This window comes from Diabrotica virgifera, chromosome 7 (genome assembly GCF_917563875.1).
Source record: "Diabrotica virgifera virgifera chromosome 7, PGI_DIABVI_V3a".
NCBI lineage: Eukaryota > Metazoa > Arthropoda > Insecta > Coleoptera > Chrysomelidae > Diabrotica > Diabrotica virgifera.
This window is the reverse complement of record NC_065449.1, coordinates 78,760,691-78,783,753: the sequence shown is the minus strand read 5'-3', so window position 1 is coordinate 78,783,753 and position 23,063 is coordinate 78,760,691. Positions and strand designations below refer to the sequence as shown.

The window sequence follows — 23,063 nt, the reverse complement described above, 5'->3', positions numbered from 1 at the left end:
AAATTATTATTTTGAGGCTGCCACCTAAATTGAAATTTAAACATTCAATTTCAAGATTCTAGTGAGTCATCGGGCATAGTACAATATATACCGTAGGTTTTTATTTGTTAATTATGCGTGTCCACTTAAATTTTAAGGTGCCGCGCTGAGCAGTGGTTACGCATAATTAACAATTAAAAAACGGTTATTATTGAAATAAGTCCGATTACTCATCATAATCTTGAAATTGAATGTTTAAACTTCAATTTAGGCACTCGGCAACCTCAAAAATAATAACTTGCAATGAGGTTTGAAGCCTAGAAAATGCGTATTTTCCCAATATTTAGATTTTAAATCGGTTATAACTCGAAAACTATCAATTTTTGAGAAAAATAAAACATACATTTTTGCTTAAAATGACACAAAAAACCTAAAATAGTTATTTTCCTAACAAGTGCAGAAAGTCATACTTTTCCGCACGCGACTGCAGTTTGCCGAACGACGCGAAGCGGGAGTGCGGAAAAGAGACTTTCTGCAAGAGTTAGGGACAATATTTTTTCTACGAGTCTTTAAAAAATGACCAAATCTTAATCAATTAATTTAATTAATATGAAAATACATACACAAATTAATTCTTTGACAAGGTTGTCAAATCCAAACTTTCAATATAATTAGTTACCATGACGACGATCTTGGTTTCCATGACGATGATTCAAAACGACTGTTATTGTCTACCAATTTGACTTTCGAATATTATGTCAAAATAATTTTATTTCATCGAATTGTAGCGTTAATTTCATTAAAACAGGAACACCCTAAGATACATTTGAAACAAAATAGTAAACAATATCTAAATATTAGTTTATTGCATGTATTATAATTATTTTAAGGCCATATTAAAATATCTAAACGCGTGCGGAAAAGTGAAACTTTCTAAACTAAAACGCGTGCGCGAAAGTAGACATTTTTCCACGCTCGTAGAAAAAAGTATTTTTCAGATGAAAACAGGTGTCTTTTGAATTTGTTTAACACGTTCGATGCCCATATTGAACAAGAACCACATGGCTGGTACCATGTTCTTAAAAATTCAATACTACCTCTTTTTATTCTGAGGGATGGTAATATGACCATGTTTTGCAATATTATCCACACTTTTTTGCTTTAAAACGTATGACGCATACGGTGCGTCGCGTCGTGGGTACTGCCTATGTGTTTCTAGACCCGGTGCCCATTGACGCACGCTTGTCGTGATTTGTCGAGGATTGGAATATCAACCAAATAAAAATGACATGATATAATAAAAATAGTATAATAGCTATTTTAAAAATTATAAAAAAAGTTTACTTACAAGTGATCAAAAATTAAAAAAAAAATTGTATTATATCACAATGCAAAAAATGTCCAACGTTAAAAAACTTGAACTGACAAAACGAAACGAAAATAGATATCATTATCACTGTAGACTACTGTGGTATGCCTCAAAACAAGGCTCTAAACACAGTCCTGGTGAGTCTGTACACTTTTTGCAGTAGTACATGGCATCTTTGCGAATTCCTTGCTTCGAGCACCAACGACATCGTTTTCGCAGTTTTCTTCCATTTTCACCCTTTTCGCACATAGATGGAAGATGTAGCTTTGGACCTTTTTCTCCATTAGCATTGTTCGTTTCCCGTCGGTTAATGTCGTCATCCGGCAACAAAACTTCTACGATTGGTTGATGAAAATCAAGAAATGATATATTTGGTGTCGAGTATTTATTCGCATCGTATTCGCTCCGTGCGTGACCATGGTGGGGGTAATCTGAAACGATGCCAGCGTGAGTAGCGGCGAAATATGACAATATTGGAGCTATCCTTGTAATGTCATTGTCATTGTATAACAAATTTTATCAACTATGGTAAATAAATATTGCGTATTTCGCTGGTACCTATGATTAATGTGATTCCTAATACATTTCCAGTGAAAATAATAACTTTTTGATACGTGTTGGCGATACAATTTTTTTATATGCGTGTCCGCGAAGATTATAACTCAAAAAATATTTATAACGAAAAGATTTAGTTCATAAAATATGCCGACGAAAACAATTATTTCCCTTTCTGTTTCTGTTTCTGCCGACGAAAACAATTATTTTTGAGAACTTTTTAGTATTTATAATTCTCGTGAACCCACAAACAGAAATGATGTTTCTTGCTGATACTCCCCAAAAAATAAATCTTTTCGATACCACTTTATTTGGGATTATAATTATCAATCATATAATCCAAAATACGTTTTTATATTTTTTAATAAATTTTTCGCGGCGTTCATTGACAGTTCTACTCTTAACGGCATTTTTCGGAGTTACACTTTTCGAAGGCGGCGGCGATTTAATTGTGCTAATAATAGCCAAAATAGTAAGTGTAGTTTTTATAGATCTCCAATAATTACATATAAATTAGATTTAAACTGAAAGGAGTAAACTCAAAAGACAGACTCACACCCAATCATTCCACTATAAAAATCACTAGATTCATCTTCTTTTTGGATGACCATGTCGGCCTTCGACGGCAATCCAGTATCGGACAACTTATAAAACTTTAACAATAATACGTCGCTAAAGTTATAAAAACAACAATGTTTTACATAAATGCAGACTAAAAAATATAACAATTAAAGGATTAACTCAGAAAACACAAAAACTTGCCAATATAACCATATACATATACAGTGTGGTCGATTGGCACATCATTTGAGAGGTAATTTTTTTTCTCTACACGACACTCTAGTTTTTTTAATTTACGTAATAAGTTTAAAGATAATTTTCGACTAACAAATGTATTATAAATTAGTTAAATCCAAAATTGTCTTTAAAGTTATTCCGCAAATTAAAAAAAATAGAGGGTCGTGTACAGAAAAAAAATACCTTACAAATGATGTGTAACTCGACTACACTTGCTATTTAAAAAACTGGGGGGCAGTAGGGGGTTACAATGGAGGGCATGAATTTTGCATGAAAATTCGTGCCCCTTAGTTTCTTCACTAACTCTTAGTTTCTGAGTTTCTGAGGGGGGGGTCAAGTTTTCGTTGGAACACTCTGTATATTATCATAGACAGAGTGTCATTCAGAACGAAGTGCCAACACCATCTTTATTATTTGGCTCAGTGCTGTTTCACTCTTAAGCATAGTAAAGCTGCGATGCGACAGTAGTCCTCTCCTTCCGTGCCTATACCCCCACTTAGTTTCATGTTAGTTTCTCGATACACTGTGCTAGACAGAGATACCGCAAACCTGTCCAAGAGATCTTGTCAACAGGAAGCGCGGAAGGTAGGCTCAGTCTATGATAATATGTATATTATACGTCTATGAATATAACTTAATTAATCTATGAATTTTAAATGTCGATAGTGTCAAATTTTCATAAATGTCAATACTGTCAAAATTTCATAATTTAATGGAGTAAACTTGTCTGCTTAAACCAATTGCAAACAAGCCAAGCATTATAGCGCAGTAAATTTTAAATATTTCTCATTGTTTAAAAACGGGGATAGATTTTTCCCTTTCTGTCCTGTTTGGGGTTGAAAAGATAAATTGTGATGAATTTTTAGAAACCCATTTCTTAAAAATACATTCATTTTATACATAAATTGGAAAAATATCGTTAAAAAACTAATTAATAATTTGCAACTTCACAATAGTATCTATCATATGCTTAACCTAAAATTGTAGGATCCAAAAATGTCAGATGAAGGCGCTAGGTGTCGCGTCAGTCATGCACGGAGCGAATAGCATCATTTCAATGATGTACATACCGACTTTTTTATACCAATGAATGGTTTTCCTATGCGATGGATAATATGACAGCATTTGATCTTGGAGCCCAATGTCCGACAAAATATATGTTTGTTATACTGATTTAAGGGTGTCTGTTTAGTTTTTATATTTCCAGACTTGGAAGTGACTTCTGTCATGCTATTAGCATGCTCAGTAGAAATATAAAGTACTTCTCGTTTGTCTTTCCACTTTTCTACACATATACCTCCCCTATAAAATTGAATCGATTCTCCTGTTTTCAGTTTTGCCTTACCTAGTTCGACTGGCGTTTCTTTTCGTCCCGATCTGAGAGTTTGCCGTACAGTAAGCACTCCTCTCTAGCAACTGTCTTGCGAGACCTTCTTCAAATGCCGTCCCCAATCGGAGGTTGGATATCATCATCACTATCTTCACTCTATCTACCGCTGCTCTGAAAAGTTCTAAACTGCATTTAAACTAGTCCCTTAAATTCTTCAACCATGACACTCTCCTTCTTCCTATACTCCTTCCTCCTCTTATATTTCCCTGTATTATCAGTCTTAGCATTTCATATCGCTATCTCCTAATTACGTGTCCTAGATATTGTAGCTTTCTTCGACGTCATTGGCCAATATTCACTTTGAGTGGTCTAGCCATCTTTGTCTGTCACATGGGTGAGACAGCTCGGTAAAAAGAGATAGGTAGACCACCGATCGACTGCCCGCGAGTTAATATATTTTGCTCAGTATGCCTCGTCTTTTCTTATTATATTACGGCTATGGTAGCGCCACTTTCAATTTTGGTTGTCCAGTGAACTTGATCTTTTAAAGATTAGGTTGATTCTCCGCCCATTGCAAAGTTGTCTGCAGTACTAGAGGTTTTTCAGGAACCACAAGTTCGATTTCTGGTTCAGGGATGTCATCTGCACATTCTTCGGCCAAATTTTTCAGCACCACTCTACTCACTACCGGAATCTTCACATGGTTCATCATCTGAGTCTGAACAGAATGCTAATGCACGTATTAGGTTATTACAATTTCGAATTCTTGGTCTTTCTGACTTAGATGGTCCCGCACTAAAATTATTCGCCATTTCGATATTATTACAACTGTTACACTGAAACCGCGGACGGAAATTTTAAGTTATAGACCTACGCAACGTGCCTTTACCGTAAACAGACCTTACGTAAGGTACGTAAGCTCATAATGGTTCATTTAGTAACTAGGTACCACCGCCGACACTTGTGCGTCGTCGGTACCTTTGATGAAACTCACATGCCGACACAGTGTCGGCGGGAAGCTGAACGAGTTTAAAAAATTTTTAAAATAATTTATGCCCAAAAATTTCGCCCGGAGCCCTTCAGATATGATTAAAGGAGACATTTTTGAACAGGAATCCGAATCAGAAACATTATTAATACGGGAGCAACCTCAGTACCTGCAGTACTTCAGATTAAATAAAATTGTGTAATTTATTATTATTTCTTTTTTTAATAATTTATTGCCAATGTGCCAATTAAATACGTCCATTATGTAACGCGACACAGAAACACCATGTATATTGCCGCTTTTGCCGGCAGCAAAGCGCCGCGCCGCCTCGGCACAGCGGCCTAAAATTCGAGTGGACAGGCATAATTGACGATTAAAAAACAACGGTCTATATTAAAATAAGCCCCGATTACTCGGCAGAATCTTGAAATAGTACTTTTCAACGCTTATCATTTTTTTTTTCGAGCTTGTCATATGTCGTATAATCCGTGTATAATACAAATATACGACATATGACAGAAGCTCGAAACAAATGAGAAGCGTTGAAAAGTCCTATTGAATTTAGGCACTTAGAAAAGAATAATAACTCGCATGAGTTTTTAAGCATTTAAAATGCGTATTTTCCCATTTTTCAGATTTTAAATCGGTTAAACCTCGAAAGCTCGAGAAAAAATAAAGAGACCTTTCTGTTTAAAATGGCCCAAAAAATTTAAAAAAATCTGGCGCAAAAACGGTGTTATTTGAATTTGTTTAAAAAAATTGTTTAAAAATGTCCCTTCAAAAATTTAGCTCGGCGCCCTTCAGATATGATTAAGAAGACATTTTTGAACAGGAATCCGCAAAGAAACCGAATCAGAAATGTTTTCAGTCAGGAGCGGCCTCACAATGTGGACTAATAAAGAGTTTTGGCAAAATCAATATGTTTTATCAATTATGATAATTATTTAAAAACTATGCCTACAACAGGTCTGTGTTTTTGTCCTACCCCTTTTTAATTATACAAGGCGTTGCACTTGTCACGTTTTTCATTGAAATTTGGTTGTAACTTTTTAAATGGCCTGTATAACACACAACAACTTTGTTGATGTGTGTTGTAACAAAAATTCTTGTTAACAAGGAAATGAAGCGGACCTACAATTTAAAATAAAATAAAGGGTGTTTCATTTAAAAAAAAATCACACACACCGTTGGTGCGTGTTATTAAATACCCTGTATATTTGCAACTAACTTTAAAATGTGAAACTTATAGTTATATCCTATGTAAATTTATTGTATACTAGCGATTTTACCGGGGGATACAATCAATCGCCCCCTACCTACATTCACTACACTCAATTTTATTACTTCCTCCTATTTTATCGTATTTGCCTCCATTTTTTTTCTTACACGCTCTAAATTTTACTGACTCCCTCTAATTTTTTTATAATAACGGCAATAAATAACGGCACGTGGCACTTGCGACAGAAGTGACTACTTCTTATATCGCGTTATATACTACTGAACTTTTATGTTTGCTTATCACTAAAGTATCGTGGTATTATCAGTAGTAATTGCAGATAGTACGTTCTTTAACGGATATTTCAAAACTTCTAAATTTTAAAAAACCGCTTGGATTGATATGAAATTTGGCATACACATAGCTAACAAGTCAAAGAAAAAAAGTGATGTGCCGATGTGTGCTTTTGCCCTGGGGGTGGTTTTCACCCCCTCTTGGGGGTGAAAAAATATACGACCAAAGTAAGTCCGGAAATGGATAAACTGACTAATTATAAGTAACTTTTGCTCTATAGAGTTTTTTCATTAAGTCAATATTTTTCGAGTTATTTGCCAGTGAATATGTTCATTTTTTCAACAAAATAACCACGCTTTTAGACAGTATTTCGCAAATAACTCAAAAAGTAACACTTGCTTCTACACAGCCATGATGTGATCAAGTCATATTTAGCTATATGGTACCTCGTGAGTGAACATCGAATATTTTATACATCCATGTGTAAAATCACATCATTTTTATATGTTCCTATGACGGATTAAGTTTAAAGGGTTTTTACCCTAATATTTTGACTTTGGTGGTTTATGTTCGATTCAAGAAACACTGATGATGATCGGTCAGTTTGTTTTATGATGTAGCCCTGTATAGGGATTTTAACAAATATACCTTTTATAAAAGAAACGTTAATAAATTCATTTTTTAGTAAAATTGTGGCTTATTTCCCATAAAAAAATACGTAATTATAAAAATGCCACAAGGAAATAGCTTCAGAACAACATTTTATAAAGGACTTCATGGTTTTTTTATAAAGGATTTCACGGTTTTTTTTTTTCAAAAAGTAAGTATTTTGTCGAAAAAAACATTATTAGGAAAAATATAGCCTGTAAAAAATTTAATAAAATGGCGTATATATCACGTCTCTATACCTAGTAGAAGCTGAGTTATAGCTAACGAAAAATAGGTTCATATTCGTCAAATTCCAAATGGAATACTTTAACGTGAAATAACCAAAAATAAAGCACATTTCGGGGAAAACTCATAACAACTTATTTAAAGTGTTTAGAAAAAGCTTCATTTTTGTTTTATAAAAAAAAATTTTTAGCATCAAAAGTAAACAAGTTACACTCAAAAAGTAAGTCATTTTTTTTTGGTAAAAAAATCGGGAAAATCACCTCCTAATTAGTATCTCAAATGAACTTAATCGTTACGACTTCACAAGTTTCTTGACTTAAAAGGGGTTGAACGAGTCACTGATCACGAATGTATGCAAATTTAGAAACACCAAATCTTAATCAATTTTTGTCTTACAGAAAAACAAAAAAATACAGAATATTCAGAAAAGCAAGGCTGACATTTTTTGTTTTTTGAGATTTTTGGTATCTCTAACAATTCTTAAGATATTTTGAAAAAAGCATATTTTAATATATTATATTTTTACATATTAAAATTTTTTTAAATTTTACTTTGAAACCAATTTTTTTCAAAAATAAGCACTTTGAATCGATGAAACTTACAGATCATATAAACACAACATAAGTAAAATAATTTGTGGAACGGTAACGACTAATTTCATATAAGTTGCTAATTAGGGGGTGGTCTTCCCGATTTTTTTTTGCCAAAACAAAAGGGACCAACTTTATTTTGAGCATAACTTGCTTATATTTGATTCTAGAGACTTTTTATAAAAACAGAAATAAACCTTTTTTTAAACACTTTAAAAAAGTCATAATAGGTTTTCCCCAAAAAGTGCTTATTTTTTTGGATATTTCACGTCGATATATTCTATTTGAAATTAGGCGAATATGAACCTATTTTTCATTGGCTATAACTCTGGTTCTACGAGGTCCAGAGACCTCACGCGTACACCATTTTTTTTACTTTTTTACAGGCTATATTTTTGGTAAGAACGTTTTTTTCGGCAAAATACTTACTTTTTGAGTTATTTGCGAAAAACCGTCTAAAAATGTGGTTATTTTGTTGAAAAATGAACATATTCACTCGAAAATAACTCGAAAAGTGTTGACTTGGCGGAAAAGCTCTATAGAACAAAAGTTACTTAAAATTGGTCAGTTTATCCATTTCCGGACTAATATTGGACATATATTTTTTAACCCCCACGAGGGGGTGAAAGTCACCCCCAGGTCAAAAGCACACATCGGCACAATATCACTATTTTTCTTTGACATGTAAGCTATGCGTATGCCAAATTTCATGTCAATTCAAGCGGTTCTTTAAAATTTAGAGCAAAAACCGTGAAAGAATGTACTAACAAGAGCTATAAAATAATCGAATTTTTCCCGAGTGACACTTTTGAAAGTTTTAATTTCACGACCCGAAGGGGAGTGAAATTATGTCAAAAACTGTTCAAAACCAAAATTTTATTGTAATTTATTTATGTAAGTACAAATTAGTACAATTAAACACACAGTTGTTATAAATATTTGACGGTTGAAAGTCATCACTTTTATAACTTTTAAAAGATTAATTGTCATTAATGTAACTGAATGTATTTTTTCGTCGCAACGAAGGGCATCTGACGTAATATACTTGACGACGGGATATTATCAAAAATTATCACTATAATTTTTATTTTCGTATGTTTCTATTGGTCAGAATCTCCTATGAATGAAATAATCATGCTATATTCAACAAAACCAGCTTCGTATGACCTTCCATTAGATATCGCAAATCAGTTTGGCTGATTTTGTCTGCAGCTATGTTTGAAGAATCCTTTTTGTGGCACTGGATACATGACATTTCTCAAGCATTAAATCACATTCATGGTAAATCGTTATATAGAATATTAAACTGTCCAATGTTATGATAGGTAAATGGCAACTATTTCGAATTAGCCGATTTTGTCACTTTGTTTGATCTAATGTGTTAAATATAATATAGAATGTATTCATAATATATATTGTCATTATTTATATTTAATAACTAATTTTGTTTATTTTTATATATATTGTAAAAATAAAACTACTGATTTGTGACGAACAAAAAAGAAGATTATCTATTTTATTTTAGTCCATTTTATTCATCATCATTTTATGTTTATTCATTATCAGTAGTAATTGCACAAGAGCTCTGAAATTATTGAATTTTTCCCGAGTGACACTTTGACAGTTTTAATTTCACGAGCCGAAGGCGAGTGAAATTATGTCAAAGTGTCACGAGAGCAAAAATTCTATATTAATTTCAGAGGTCGAGTGCAATTTGTTGCGATTATTTCATGAATAAAACTGTTCAAAACCAAAATTTTATTGTAATTTATTTATGTAAGTACCATTAAACACACAGTTTTTATAAATATTTGACGATTGAAAGTCATCACTTTTATAATTTTTAAAACATTAATTGTCATTAATGTCACTGAATGTATTTTTTCGTAGCAACGAAGGGCATCTGACGTAATATACTTAACGACGGGAGATTATCAAAAATTATCGATTTAATTCAGATTTCTGTAGCTTTCTATTGGTCAGAATCTCCTATGAATGAAATAATCATTATAATCTTGGTTAGCGATAGGAAGTATTCGCTTTAAAAATTACAGGCTATGTCAAATATAGTCCTGTCGCCCGGGGTGTTACAACGGCCTCCTTAATTCAGATGGACTTACCCAAGTTTTTTTATATATTTTGACCCGTAGAATACGAATTTTTGGGTAACAGTTGATCCGAATGTCGATAAGATCGTTATAGACAAAGAACTTGAGGAATTACATAACAGCGATTTCTCGCGAAACAAAACATCTTTTTGTATTTTTTGGGTCATTTTAAGCAAAAAGTGTTCCTACAAGTTTTTTCGTAGAATGCATAGTTTTCGAGATAACCGCGGTTGAACTTTCAAAAAATCGAAAAATTGCAATTTTTGAACCCGAATAACTTTTGATTAAAAAATAAAGTAGCAATTCTGCTTACCGGATTTGAAAGTTTAAGTCAAATTATATCGGTTTTGATTATTTGCATTGCTAAAAATTAATTTTTTTATTGTTAAACAAAGTTATAAACACATAATGTTTCCCGTGCCTAATACATGCATTTTAACGCATGCTACGTAGAAATTGCCTCGCTTGCACTTGTAGCTACTCTACCTACTCGTTTGATTTTAAATGAGAAATCATTGACAACATCACTAACGCACTAGGTATTTATAGCTTTGTTTAACAATAAAATAATAAATTTTTAGCAATGCAAATAATCAAAACCGATATAATTTGACTTAAACTTTCAAATGCGGTAAGCAGAATTGCTACTTTATTTTTTAATCAAAAGTTATTCGGGTTCAAAAATTGCAATTTTTCGATTTTTTGAAAGTTCAACCGCGGTTATTTCGAAAACTATGCATCCTACGAAAAAACTTCTCAGAACATTTTTTGCCTAGAATGGCCCAAAAAAATACAAAAAGATGTTTTGTTTTGCGAGAAAACACTGTTATGTAATTCCTCAAGTTCTTTGTCTATAACAATCTTATCGACATCCGGATCAACTGTTACCCAAAAAATTCGTATTCTGCGGGTCAACATATATAAAAAAAAAACTTGGGTAAGTCCATCTGAATTAAGGAGGCCGTTGTACCCCCCTGGCGACAGGACTAATATGAAGTAAATGTGGAAGATATAGACTGGTTATTAATTGATTTTTTAATCATTTATAAGATTTAAACAACACATAAGAAAAACACAAAAAAATTAAGACTGAAAGAAACAAACCTATTAACGCCCATTTTTTTTTCAAATTTTAAAAATTTTTCTAATACATAATTATCAATAATCTTGTTCTAAATACGGGAATATTCACGAAATTATTCTACATCTTTGCATTTTTGAATTTTGGCCCATCCGTGGGAAGAGTCTTGAGTTGCCCTGAGTAATATCCAGGAATATTTGCAACATCACAAAATATTATTAAAAATATGTAGTAAATAATACTTTTCAACATTTAAAGGGTTTTTACCAAAAAAATTTTGTTGGCTCATGCATGCATATTATTGGCTTTTTTAACACAGATGATGGATTTTTTAATCCGAAAATTCTGTGTTGTAACATAACCCTTATTTAGGGACTTTTAAAGATACCTTTTACAAAGGATCTAGTATTTTTTAAATAAGTTTATTTCTTATGAAATCGTATGAAACAATTTTTGCACAATGTTATAACACATTTTCCAGCCATCCTATAAATAGGACACTGAGAACTGAGACTTAGGGTTGTCAAAATAGCAAGTATGAATGAGTTAAAAACAGTTATAGTAATCAAAATTTTTATTTACATCTATGTAATAAAAATAAGTTTATTGCTTATGAAATTGTACGAAACAATTTTTGCACAATGTTATAGAACATTTTCCACAATATGTTAGTGGCTTGACTTTGCAATTATCTCCTTGGCATCGTCTCTGCTTTTCCCGTTTCACCATGAAATGGTCTTTACCATCGAATCTTAATTCCGTAAATCCTTCAGCTGCTGATGCTCTACTTATCATTCTTCTAGTATGAGTCAATTTTAGGTATTGAACTGCTTCAAAATCTAATAAAGTAATATTTCATTTATTGACTCGTTTTAGAGAAGCCGTGAATGTACTGATAATAACAATACACCATGTCAAGAGAGCAAAAAGAGGATATTACCTCCGAATTCTATCCAACTGCATGGATTTTAATGAAATTTTGAGAAACTTATCTCCTCATGCAAAGTCTACACTATGCCGATGTGCGCTTTTATCTTGGAGGGTGAAAATTTTTTTGTTCAAAATAATTACGAAAGTGGCTAGAGAACCTAATTCTAAGCAAAAACTGTACTATAATTTTTTTTGAAAACTAAATACTTTTTAAGTTATTCGTGGTTGAAAATTTGCGGTTTTCATTGAAAAATGTCACCTTTTCGGACGGTTTTTTGCGAATACCTTAAAAATTATGCATCTAACGAAAAAACTATATAAAATAAGGCCATGAGAGCCAGAATCACTTACCTGATAAGAACATTACTTTACATAATCAAAGAAAATGATCAGAAGCTAACAATTACTAAAACAATCGGATATTGAAAGCTTCTGATAATTTTCTTTGTTTATGTAAAGCAATGTTCTTATCAGTTAGGCCACTTTGGCTCTCATGGCCTCAAATATTTTTGTAGCTTATGAAAAATCAAAGAGATTCCTTTCTTCATAAATCTTCTAGTTGTAATACAAAAAGAGATATGGTAGGTGAAAAGTTATTTTTTGTGCATGCTCAAGTCGGTATCTTCAACTTAAAATAACAGAGAAATTGTCGATTTTAAGGGTATAATGCTACAAATAGCTTTTGTCGCGCTTGAGAAAGGCACTCTGCCGAAACAGCTGTAGTCACGTAGCTGTAATAAATTTTGTGGAAGTATAGAAAACAAACGTTTTCAGTGTTTTATTGTGAGATAAAATGAACTTCCATCAAGCAACGGTCGAATCCATCAATTACTTGAAAAGACCTTTAAAACGAACACTGTTACATTTAATGTCGATAACATTCAAACTAAGCGAGATATGGTGCAAAAAATTGATGACTAATTTATTTTAAGATAAAATGCGAAGTATGTTTAACCCCTTCTCCACCAGATTTATATGCATCGTTTTATTATTTATACAATAACTTTTATCATAGTGTTATTTCTATGTTCAAAAAGTTCCTTATCATTTTCGAGTTACATGAAGAAAAAGGAATATATTTTAAGAAAATTTAAGAATGCGCTCTATAATTTGATCTTATGTTTTTCAAAAACCATTCATTTTAAACCCGTTCAATTTTTTGAACATAGAAATAACACTATAATAAAAGGTATTGTAGAAGGAACACGATGCATTTAAATTATGGTGGATGAGGGGTTAAATATACTTCTCATCTTTCCTTAAAATACATTAGTCATCAATTTTGTTTGCACCATATCTCGCTTAGTTTGAACGTAATCGACATTTAGCAGTGATCGTTTTAAAGGTCTTTTCAAGCACTACAAAAGGTATTAGCTATAAAAGGTAGTATTATACCCCTAAAATCAATAATTTACTCTGTTATTTTAAGTTGAATACACCAATTTGAACATACACAAAAAAAATCTTTTTTCGTCTACAAGATCTCTTTTTTTTTTATTCTAACCAGAAGATTTATAAAGAAACGATTCTCTTTGATTTTTCATAAGCTACAAAAATGTTTTATACAGTTTTTTTCGTTCGATGCATAATTTTAAGGTATTCGCAAAAACGTCCGAAAAGGTGACATTTTTCAATGAAAATGGCAAATTTTCAACCACGAATAACTAAAAAAGTATTGAGTTTAAAAAAATTATAAAACAGTTTTTGTTTAGAATTAGGTTTTCTAGCCACTGTGGGGATTTTGAGACCCCGATCAAAAATTGTCCAGTCCCGAGAACGGGTGAGAACCAGCCCCAAGATAAAATCGCCATAGGTTATAGGGTAGACTTTATGTCTTGAGGTAATCCCTACTTACAGTGAAAATATCAAGTAAATCGATGCAGTAGGATTGAATTCGGAGCCAAATACCCTCTCTGAATGCACAACAATAAATTATATGAATATTGGCCAATACCACTTCTTAGCTCTGATTTTAGTAGCATATTTAGGGATCAAATAATAGGTTTTGTCAAAATTTTCGGTTTTCACTATCTGGGCAACACACATCTACGGATAGAAACAAAGGCCAAGATTTATAGGACAGTAGTTCGGCCAATTAGAAAAAGACCTAAAAATAAATAATGAACGAAAACAAGTGTGTAATGAAACGTTTTGCAACACACTGTCTGTAAATAGTTGGCCGTGCCAGAACTGCGCGAAAATGGAAAATATTGGATGGCACCTGATAAAAATATTAATGGTACTCCTTCCAATTCTGCTAGAAGATCAAAAAGAAAAGATCAAACAGAAAAAACTGTATAATCAAAGTTTGCCGCAGAATATATTGACTCTTTACCTTAGCTTGAATCCTATTACTGCTGAGAGGGCAGTTTACCTAGAACAAATAATTTCTTATCCACAAGGAAGAATTTCCTGTAGCTGGCTGTATACCATTAATCACAAGGAAAATTTAATAAAAAATTTTGTCCTGGTAAAAGGTATATTAGTTTAAAAAGCCCCTATATGGTTCCAAAACCAAAGAAACAAAACGTTTTTGCTCCGTAATAAGAGCATCATCAGTGTTACAAGCACATGGTGAGCCACCCAAAAATACAAAGGTTGAAACCTTTTACAAATAGACTAAAAGTCTTATATAAATAGAAACATCCTAAAACCCAAAGGATGGATAAAATTCCTATGGATGTGGCTTTAGGGCAACATATTACTCCCACAGGTGGTAAGTGGGTTAATTAATTAGGTCATTATGTTGTTAATCATTAGTTGCCTGTAGGGCTTACAATACCGGGATTCCGGGATCCCGAATACCAGGATCCCGGACGATATTTTCCGGTATTCGATACCGGTATTTATAATAAAAATACCGGTATTTCGGTATTAGCTTAATTTATAAAAATGGAATTGATGCACAATAAACTTTCTTCTAAGATATTTTTTGCTATTACAAGAAATTATTTTTGAAGATAAACTACCAATATCAAATATCACTGTAAAAAATATTTATTAAACACATTCATTACACATACAAGTCAAGTATCTATATCGCTTTCTAAAAGCGCGAATGTCATTAATTTAAGGCGAACGGTGATACATATCAGCTTCTACAACCAAATTATTAAATCTCATGTATAGTGTAGGAAACAGAGGTTGAACCTTGCAAAATGGACACAAGTCCGGTTTTATTTTTTTTCTGGTAGATCAAGGAGTGCTTATTATAAGACTAACTTTTTCTGAAAAAATTTCGCCCCGGAACCCCCTTTTTCACCCCTTTAAAGGGGGTAATTTGTGGTTTTTGCGGAACGTAGCCCTTCCTGTACCTTTTACAAAAAAAATTTTTTACAGAAATATGAAGAGGACTATATTTTCTATGATTTATTTCCCGACAGCATATGTCTATCATCCACCGTTTAGCGGGGGTGGCGCCCAAAAGTTGACAAGTTTTTAAAAAAGATGTTTTTAAAAAATATATATTTTTCCCTAACTGTAACGGAAATTAGGAAGAAATCCTGCGACAAGTATTCACAAATAAGTGATTGATTTTTTGGTATAGGTTTCACTTAAGGGTAATTAGCATATTTTTAATTACAGGGTGTTACATTTTAAAAAACTCCTTTTTATACCATCTGAACCGTTTATGCTAGAGTAAAAAGGCTTTCAGCGATTACCCACGTACTGGTGCTATTTACAAATTTGTATAATTTACCCCCATTTTTTTCCTCGGAAGCACCCAAAAAAAAGAAGAATTAATGAATAAAGTGATTCTCTTGAAATCCTTCACACACAATGCCCTTTATTAATATGCTTCATATATCATTTTATGCACGTTATTATTACTCATGCATGGACACCAAAAGCGATTTCCTAGTGCAACCCCTGTAGCCAAAAATAAATAAATAAAATGGGGGTTGAAACTTTTTTTTTTGTTTTTTGCTTTTTGATCCATACGGAAATATGCTTCATCAATAGTGCTTTTTAAAAATATATATGGTTATTGCAACATTCCTGCGGAAACCACCCCCATCCTTGAAAATATACTGCAGAAACTACCCCTATCCCCTGGCGAGCATGTTTTTACGATTTCCTCATTACTTATGCATTCTTTTTAAACAAAACATATACAAGGTTAAAGACCACTATTTACTCTAAAAATTAGCTTCTATTCATTTTTTTCGTATAAGCAACCATTACGGCACAGTGGCGCCGTAAACTTCGTGATATACTTTGGCGGGCTCCAGTTTTTGTTTTTTATTTCGTCACTTGTTTGTTTTATTGATAAAGTACTTATGTAAAATAAAACAACACAGTGTAAGCTACAAATTATGACCCATACACATTTTACATTCTTTGCCCCCCAAAGCCACAGTGGTGGCCCAAAATCAATTTTTGCATATTTTCGCCACCTACATGCATTTTATTTCATTAATGCTACCTTAATAGCACAATATTTACCCTTAAGTGGTCGCTAAGCAGTGGCGTATCCAGGGAGGGGTGATGGGGGCGATCACCTCCCCTCAAACCAAAAGTGATATTATATTTAAAGATTATAAAAATATTCATTTATTTTTATAGAAATACTTATATTATTATTTTTAAAATGATGGCGTACTTTATATGTTTTAGCGACAGTGGCGGATCCAGCATCGTTAAGGGGGGTGCCAATTGGCTAAATTTCTATAAAAATAAATGAATATTTTTATAACCTTTAAATGTAATATCACTTTGGGTGTGAGAGGGGGGGGTGATCGCCCCCATCACCCCTCCCTGGATCCGCCACTGCTTAGCGACCACTTAAGGGTGAATATTGTGCTATTAAGGTAGCATTAATGAAATAAAATGCGTGTAGGTGGCGAAAATATTCAAAAATTGATTTTGGGCCACCACTGTGGCTTTGGGGGCAAAGTATGTAAAATGTGTATAGGTCATAATTTGTAGCTAATACTGTGTTGTTTTATTTTACATAAGTATTTTATCAATAAAACAAACAAGTGACGAAATAAAAAACAAAAACTGGAGCCCGCCAAAGCATATCACGAAGTTTACGGCGCCACTGTGCCGTAAAGGTTGCTTTTACGAAAAAAATGAATAGGGCCTAATTCTTAGAGTTAATAGAGGTCTTTAACCTTGTATAAGTTTTGTTTAAAAATAATGCATAGGTAATGAGAAAATCGTAAAAACACGCTCGCCAAGGGATAGGGGTAGTTTCTGCAGTATATTTTCAAGGATAGGGGTGGTTTCCGCAGGAATGTTGCAATAACCATATATATTTTTGAAAAGCAGAATTGATGAAGCATATGCCCATATGGATCAAAAAGCAAAAAACAAAAAAAAATTCAACCCCCATTTTATTTACTTTTTTTTTGGCTATAGGGGTTGCACTAGGAAATCGCTTTTGGTGTCCAAGCATGGGTAATAATAACGTGCACAAAATGATATATGAATCATATTAATAAAGGGCATTGTGTGTGAAGGATTTCAAGAAAATAGCTTTATTTATTAATTATTCTTTTTTTTGGGGTGGTTCCGAGGAAAAAATGGGGGTAAATTATACAAATTTGTAAATAGCACCAGTACGTGGGTAATCTCTGAAATTCTTTTTACTCTAGCATAAACGGTTCAGATGGTATAAAAAGGGGTTTTTTAAAATGTAACACCCTGTAATTAAAAATAGGGTAATTACCCTTAAGTGAAACCTATACCAAAAAATCAGTCACTTATTTGTGAAAAATTGTCGCAGGACTTTTTCTTAATTTCCGTTACAGTTACGGAAAAATATATTTTTTTTAAAAACATCTTTTTTAAAAACTTGTCAACTTTGGGGCGCCACCCCCGCTAAACGGTGGATGATAGACATATGCTGTCGGGTAATAAATCATAGAAAATATAGTCATCTTCATATTTCTATAAAAAAAATTTTTTGTAAAAGGTACAGGAATGGCTACGTTCCGCAAAAACCACAAATTACCCCCTTTAAAGGGGTGAAAAAGGGGGTTCCGGGGCGAAATTTTTTCAGAAAAAGTTAGTCTTATAATAAGCACCCCCTGATCTACCAGAAAAAAAATAAAACCGGACTTGTGTCCATTTTGCAAGGTTCAACCTCTGTTTCCTACACTATGTATACAAATATATAAAATGAGTTCTTAAAATTGAGTTAAAAAATTCTTAAATATTTAAAATTAGACTACTTTATTTTATAAATAAGCCGAAAGATTTATTAATCAGAATTGTTTTTACATTTTCAGATCTATTTTTCATTTTTTTGTGTATTGTGGTGTATAAATTAGGCTCACTTATTTTCTGAATTATTAATAATAATTGAAAATATATAGCGGTCTAAATACAGAGTAATCCATATAAAATATTTGTCACAGTAAGTTAATCTTTGTATTAATATATTTTAAAATTAAATTAATTTACAAATAGCAAATTTCATGAGTAACAGTACTATCCTATTATATGCAAAATTTATCCTAGAACCAAATATATAGTTTTTCTATTTGCACATTTTTTGTATCTATCTATTCCTACTCTCTAGGAATGTTATATCTACTCATTTCAAAACAAAATTTAATAAGTTTCATATATTATTTAATAACAAGTCGATATAACAACTGAGGATAGTATAAATATAACGCGTATATTTTTTATTCATAATACCGGTTTTAATACCGGGATCCCGGTATTTTAAATTTTAAATACCAAATACCGGTATTGAGATTTTGGCTCGGTATTGTAAGCCCTAGTTGCCTGTCACCTCTTATAACATAATGACCTAATTAATTAACCCACTTACCACCTGTGGGAGTCATATGTTGCCCTAAAGCCACATCCATAGGAATTTTATCCATCCTTTGGATTTTAGGATGTTTATATTTATATAAGACTTTTAGTTTATTTGTAAAAGGTTTCATCCTTTGTATTTTTGGGTGGCTCACCATGTGCTTGTAACACTGATGATGCTCTTGTTACAGAGCGAAAACGTTTTGTTTTTATGTTTGTAGCCCTATAGGGGCTTTTTAAACTAATATACCTTTTACCAGGACAAAATTTTTTATTAAATTTTACTTGCAATAATTTCTTCTTTAGAACAGTTGCATGGGTTGTACCTACTTAGAAAGATATAAGGAATCGGGACAAGAAGGACTGTCCAGAAACCAGTTGTAGAGAACTTCTTGTTTCAAAAAATATTTCACTGTTTACGCCTAAGAAGGATCAGTGCGATACTTGTTGTCAGCTTACCGTTGGTAATTTTTCTGATGAAGATTATGCGTCACATATCAAGAAGAAACAAATGAAGGAAGCAAGGGGGATAAGGAAAAAGGAGTAAAAAAGTGCAAAATCATTTGCCTTAACGTACAGACAGTACAGCTGTCACCTTGTCTAAAAGCATCTGCACTGTATTATAAAACAAAGCTTTGTTGCCACAATTATACGGTTAGGTCTGGATCCCGCGTATGAAAAAAAGTGGATTAATAGCAAGCTGAAAATTTGTTAATAGCTTAAGGGTGTCTAGTCGGACCAACTTTGATATATGGAAACACTGGAACAGGGGCAGTTTTAATTGTGGAACAGGTTAAAAATTTGAAACGGTCAGACGACGAAAACGGCACATGTATTTTGTCCGACAGAACAAAGTTAAACTCTCCGAACAGAGATTAAACTCTCATGCAAAAATCAGACTGCTATTTATCACCTGTCATAATTCCTGTCATTTGACATATTCTACATGTTCCACTCATTAAAACGCCCATTTGGTGATAAATAGCAGCCTGATTTTTGCATGAGAGTTTAATCTCTGTTCGGAGAGTTTAAGTCTGTTCTGTCGGACAAAATACATGTGCCGTTTTCGTGGTCTGACCGTTCCAAATTTTTAACCTGTTCCACAATTAAAACTTCCCCTGTTCCAGTGTTCTCATATATCAAAGTTTGTCCGACTAGACACCCTTAAGTTATTAACAAATTTTCAGCTTGCTATTAATCAACTTTTTTTTCATACGCGGAATCCAGACCTAGGTGTTTAATGACAACATTGGATGTCATGTGAAAGTAGGAAGGCAAGCTGAAATCGTCAAAATTTGTTAGGTGATAAATTATTTAGAAGAGTTAATTTTAAGCTGAGTTCCTGGAGTAGATCGTGAAATAATTATCTGAAGCAATAGCTGAGGCTACCAAAATAAGCATAAAATCCTTAGTAATGCTCTCCTGCAATTTGTGGTTTTGAATAATGTCACAATAATACAAAAACACCTTGTTCGTGGGCACACTCAGATGGAGTGTGACTCAGTTTATGCAACTATTTAAAAGAAATTAAAAAATAGAGATATCTATTTACCCCAGAAATACATTTAGCAGTTACTAAGGCAGCACGACTGAAACATTTTCCTTACTATCACCTACTACTAATAGTATAAGAGCTGTGAGACATTTTTGAGTAGGTATTTTAGGCAACCTGAAAATTTTTCAGGTGACTTTTCTATGATAGCCTAATACAAAAATGCCGGTCTGGCTGGAGGGTAGCGGTTATTTTCCCCAAAAATCCCCCCCAAAGTTAAAAAAAGGGCAAAAATTGATATTACAAAAAATACCATTGACGTGACTTTAAAGTAAATTTAAATATTCAAATATAAAGAAAATAAACAGACCAGGCGATTTGAGGGCGATTTTAACTCTGCAAGATACTTGCATGGGCGTCCCAGGATTATTTTCAGGGGATGCATCTGAACTTCACAAGATTTCATCTGAATCTGTACATACTATTAACGAGTATAAAATATACAACTATACATGCATAGCTATGTACACTCCTTCCGGGCAGGGAGGTGCAATTGTTATTTTGACAGGGTATTTTTTAATATTAAAAATAAATATTCTAAAAAAGACAGGTTTTTTTTGGTGAAATTTTCCAACTGCCATGTGATCAAACAAATTACGGGTGCATATAAATGAAAAGCGCTATAGGTAAGCACCAGTGTGAGAAAGAGCGTATACCGATAGCTGTTTGCGTCCTCTGTTCTAACTGAGCGAGTCCGTTCGCTCGGGAAAAATCACGTGACCTAGCGATAACCATGTTGTTGTAACTTTTTCTTAATTAAAGGAAAATAATACGTACTATACAATACAGTGATGAGCAAGCTAATAACCGGCAAAATAGCTCAAAAGGTTGAAAACATAACACATTGCGAAAAAAAAAGAGTTTCATCTCTTTTTGTTTCGAGATGTATTATGTTTTCCATCTTTTGAGCTGTTTTGCCGGTTATTAGCGCGCTCATCACTGTAGATTTTGCAAATATGATAGAAAAAAAAAACAAATGTATTATTATAAATATATAGGTAGAAAAGTATTAAACTATAGACTAAATTAATTCTGTGTCTTGTACTTCTTCTTCAAACTCCTCATCTGAGCTTAAATATTCATTCTCTTTTTCTTTGTTAGACTCCCCTCAAGACTCAGATTCGTCTTCTACCTAATCTGTAAATAGTTATAATATGTATTTAGAGTTAATTAAAAGATTATTAGTGATTAATTAATTGAGTTGCTACGTATTCTTTCTTTTAAAACCAATACTTAATACTTTTCCTTATATAACCAATCACATCAGGTTTTTTATTTCTTAGTATATGACCAAAGTAGCTCATTTTTTTCCTTCATAGTGTTGAGTATTTCTTGTCTAATTTTCATCTTTCTTAATGTTTCCGCGTTTGTTACGTGTTGTGTACATTATTTTTTTACATTATTCGATAACACCACATCTCAACAATGGCAAGTCTTTCTTCAGATGCGCCCGTGGTTGTGCAGGCTTCGACTCCGTACAAAATGACAGAGAATACGTAGCAAATCAATTAATTAATCAGTAATTAATTTTTAATAAATTCTAAATGCATATTACAACTATCTACAGTTCATGTAGAAGAAGAATCTGAGTCTCGAGGGGAGTCTGACGAAGAAGAAAAGAATGAATATTTAAGCTCAGATGAGGAGTTTGAAGAAGAAGTACAAGATTCGGACACAGAATTTATTTAGTTTATAGTTTTATAATTTTCTACCTATATATTTATAATAATAAATTTGTCATTTCCTATCATATTTGCAAAATCTATTGTATAGTACGTATTATTTTCCTTTAATTAAGGAAAAGTTACTTAAAAAACTATAATATATAACAATTACTCTAACGTTTCGAGGCACAACAACATGGGTATCACCAGGTCACGTGATTTTTCTCGAGCGAACGGACTCACTTCGCTAGAACAGAGGACGCAAACAGCTATCGGTATACGCTCTTTCTCACACTGCTGCTTACCTATAGCGCTTTTCATTTATATGAACCCGTAATTTGTTTGATCACATGGCAGTTGGAAAATTTCACCAAAAAGCTGCCTTTTTTAGAATATTTATTTTTAATATTAAAAAATACCCTGTCAAAATAACAATTGTACCTCCCTGTCCAGAAGGAATATACATAGCTATGCATGTATAGTTGTATATTTTATACTTGTTAATAGTATGTACAGATTCAGATAAAATCTTCTGAAGTTAATATGCATCCCCTGAAAATAATCCTGGGACGCCCATGCAAGTATCTTGCAGAGCTAAAATCGCCCTCAAATCGCCTGGCTTGTTTATTTTCCTAATATTTGAATATTTAAATTTACTTTAAAGTCACGTCAATGATATTTTTTGTAATAACAATTTTTACCCTTTTTTTAACTTTGGGGGGGATTTTTGGGGAAAATAACCGCTACCCTCCAGCCAGACCGGCATTTTTGTATTAGGCTATTATGGAAGAGTCACCTGAAAAATTTTCAGCTTGCCTAAAATACCTACTCAAAAATGTCTCACAGCTCTTGGACCATAACATTGTTTTAATTTTACTGTTATTGAATAATCCTGTCAGGTAAAAAGACACCAGAACCAACAGTACACCAAATGTGTGTTA

At 32.8% G+C, this 23,063-nt stretch overlaps 1 protein-coding gene across 3 annotated transcripts in view; it reads right to left on the bottom strand.

Annotated features, from left to right (window-relative positions):
* LOC114346561 (protein tramtrack, beta isoform) overlaps positions 1–23,063 on the bottom strand; it is a 245,363-nt gene that overhangs the window by 5,446 nt on the left and 216,854 nt on the right. Inside the window, exon 5 of one of the 3 annotated variants that reach the window (XM_028297342.2) lies at positions 1,418–1,779. The exons of 1 other annotated variant lie outside the window; for it this stretch is intronic. In XM_028297342.2, coding sequence (XP_028153143.1) covers positions 1,433–1,779 — 347 coding nt within the window. In that variant the 3' untranslated portion in view covers positions 1,418–1,432. Of the gene's footprint in view, positions 1–1,417; positions 1,780–11,758; positions 12,042–23,063 lie in introns of those variants that run through there. One more of the 3 variants, XM_028297425.2, reaches the window with a different exon arrangement.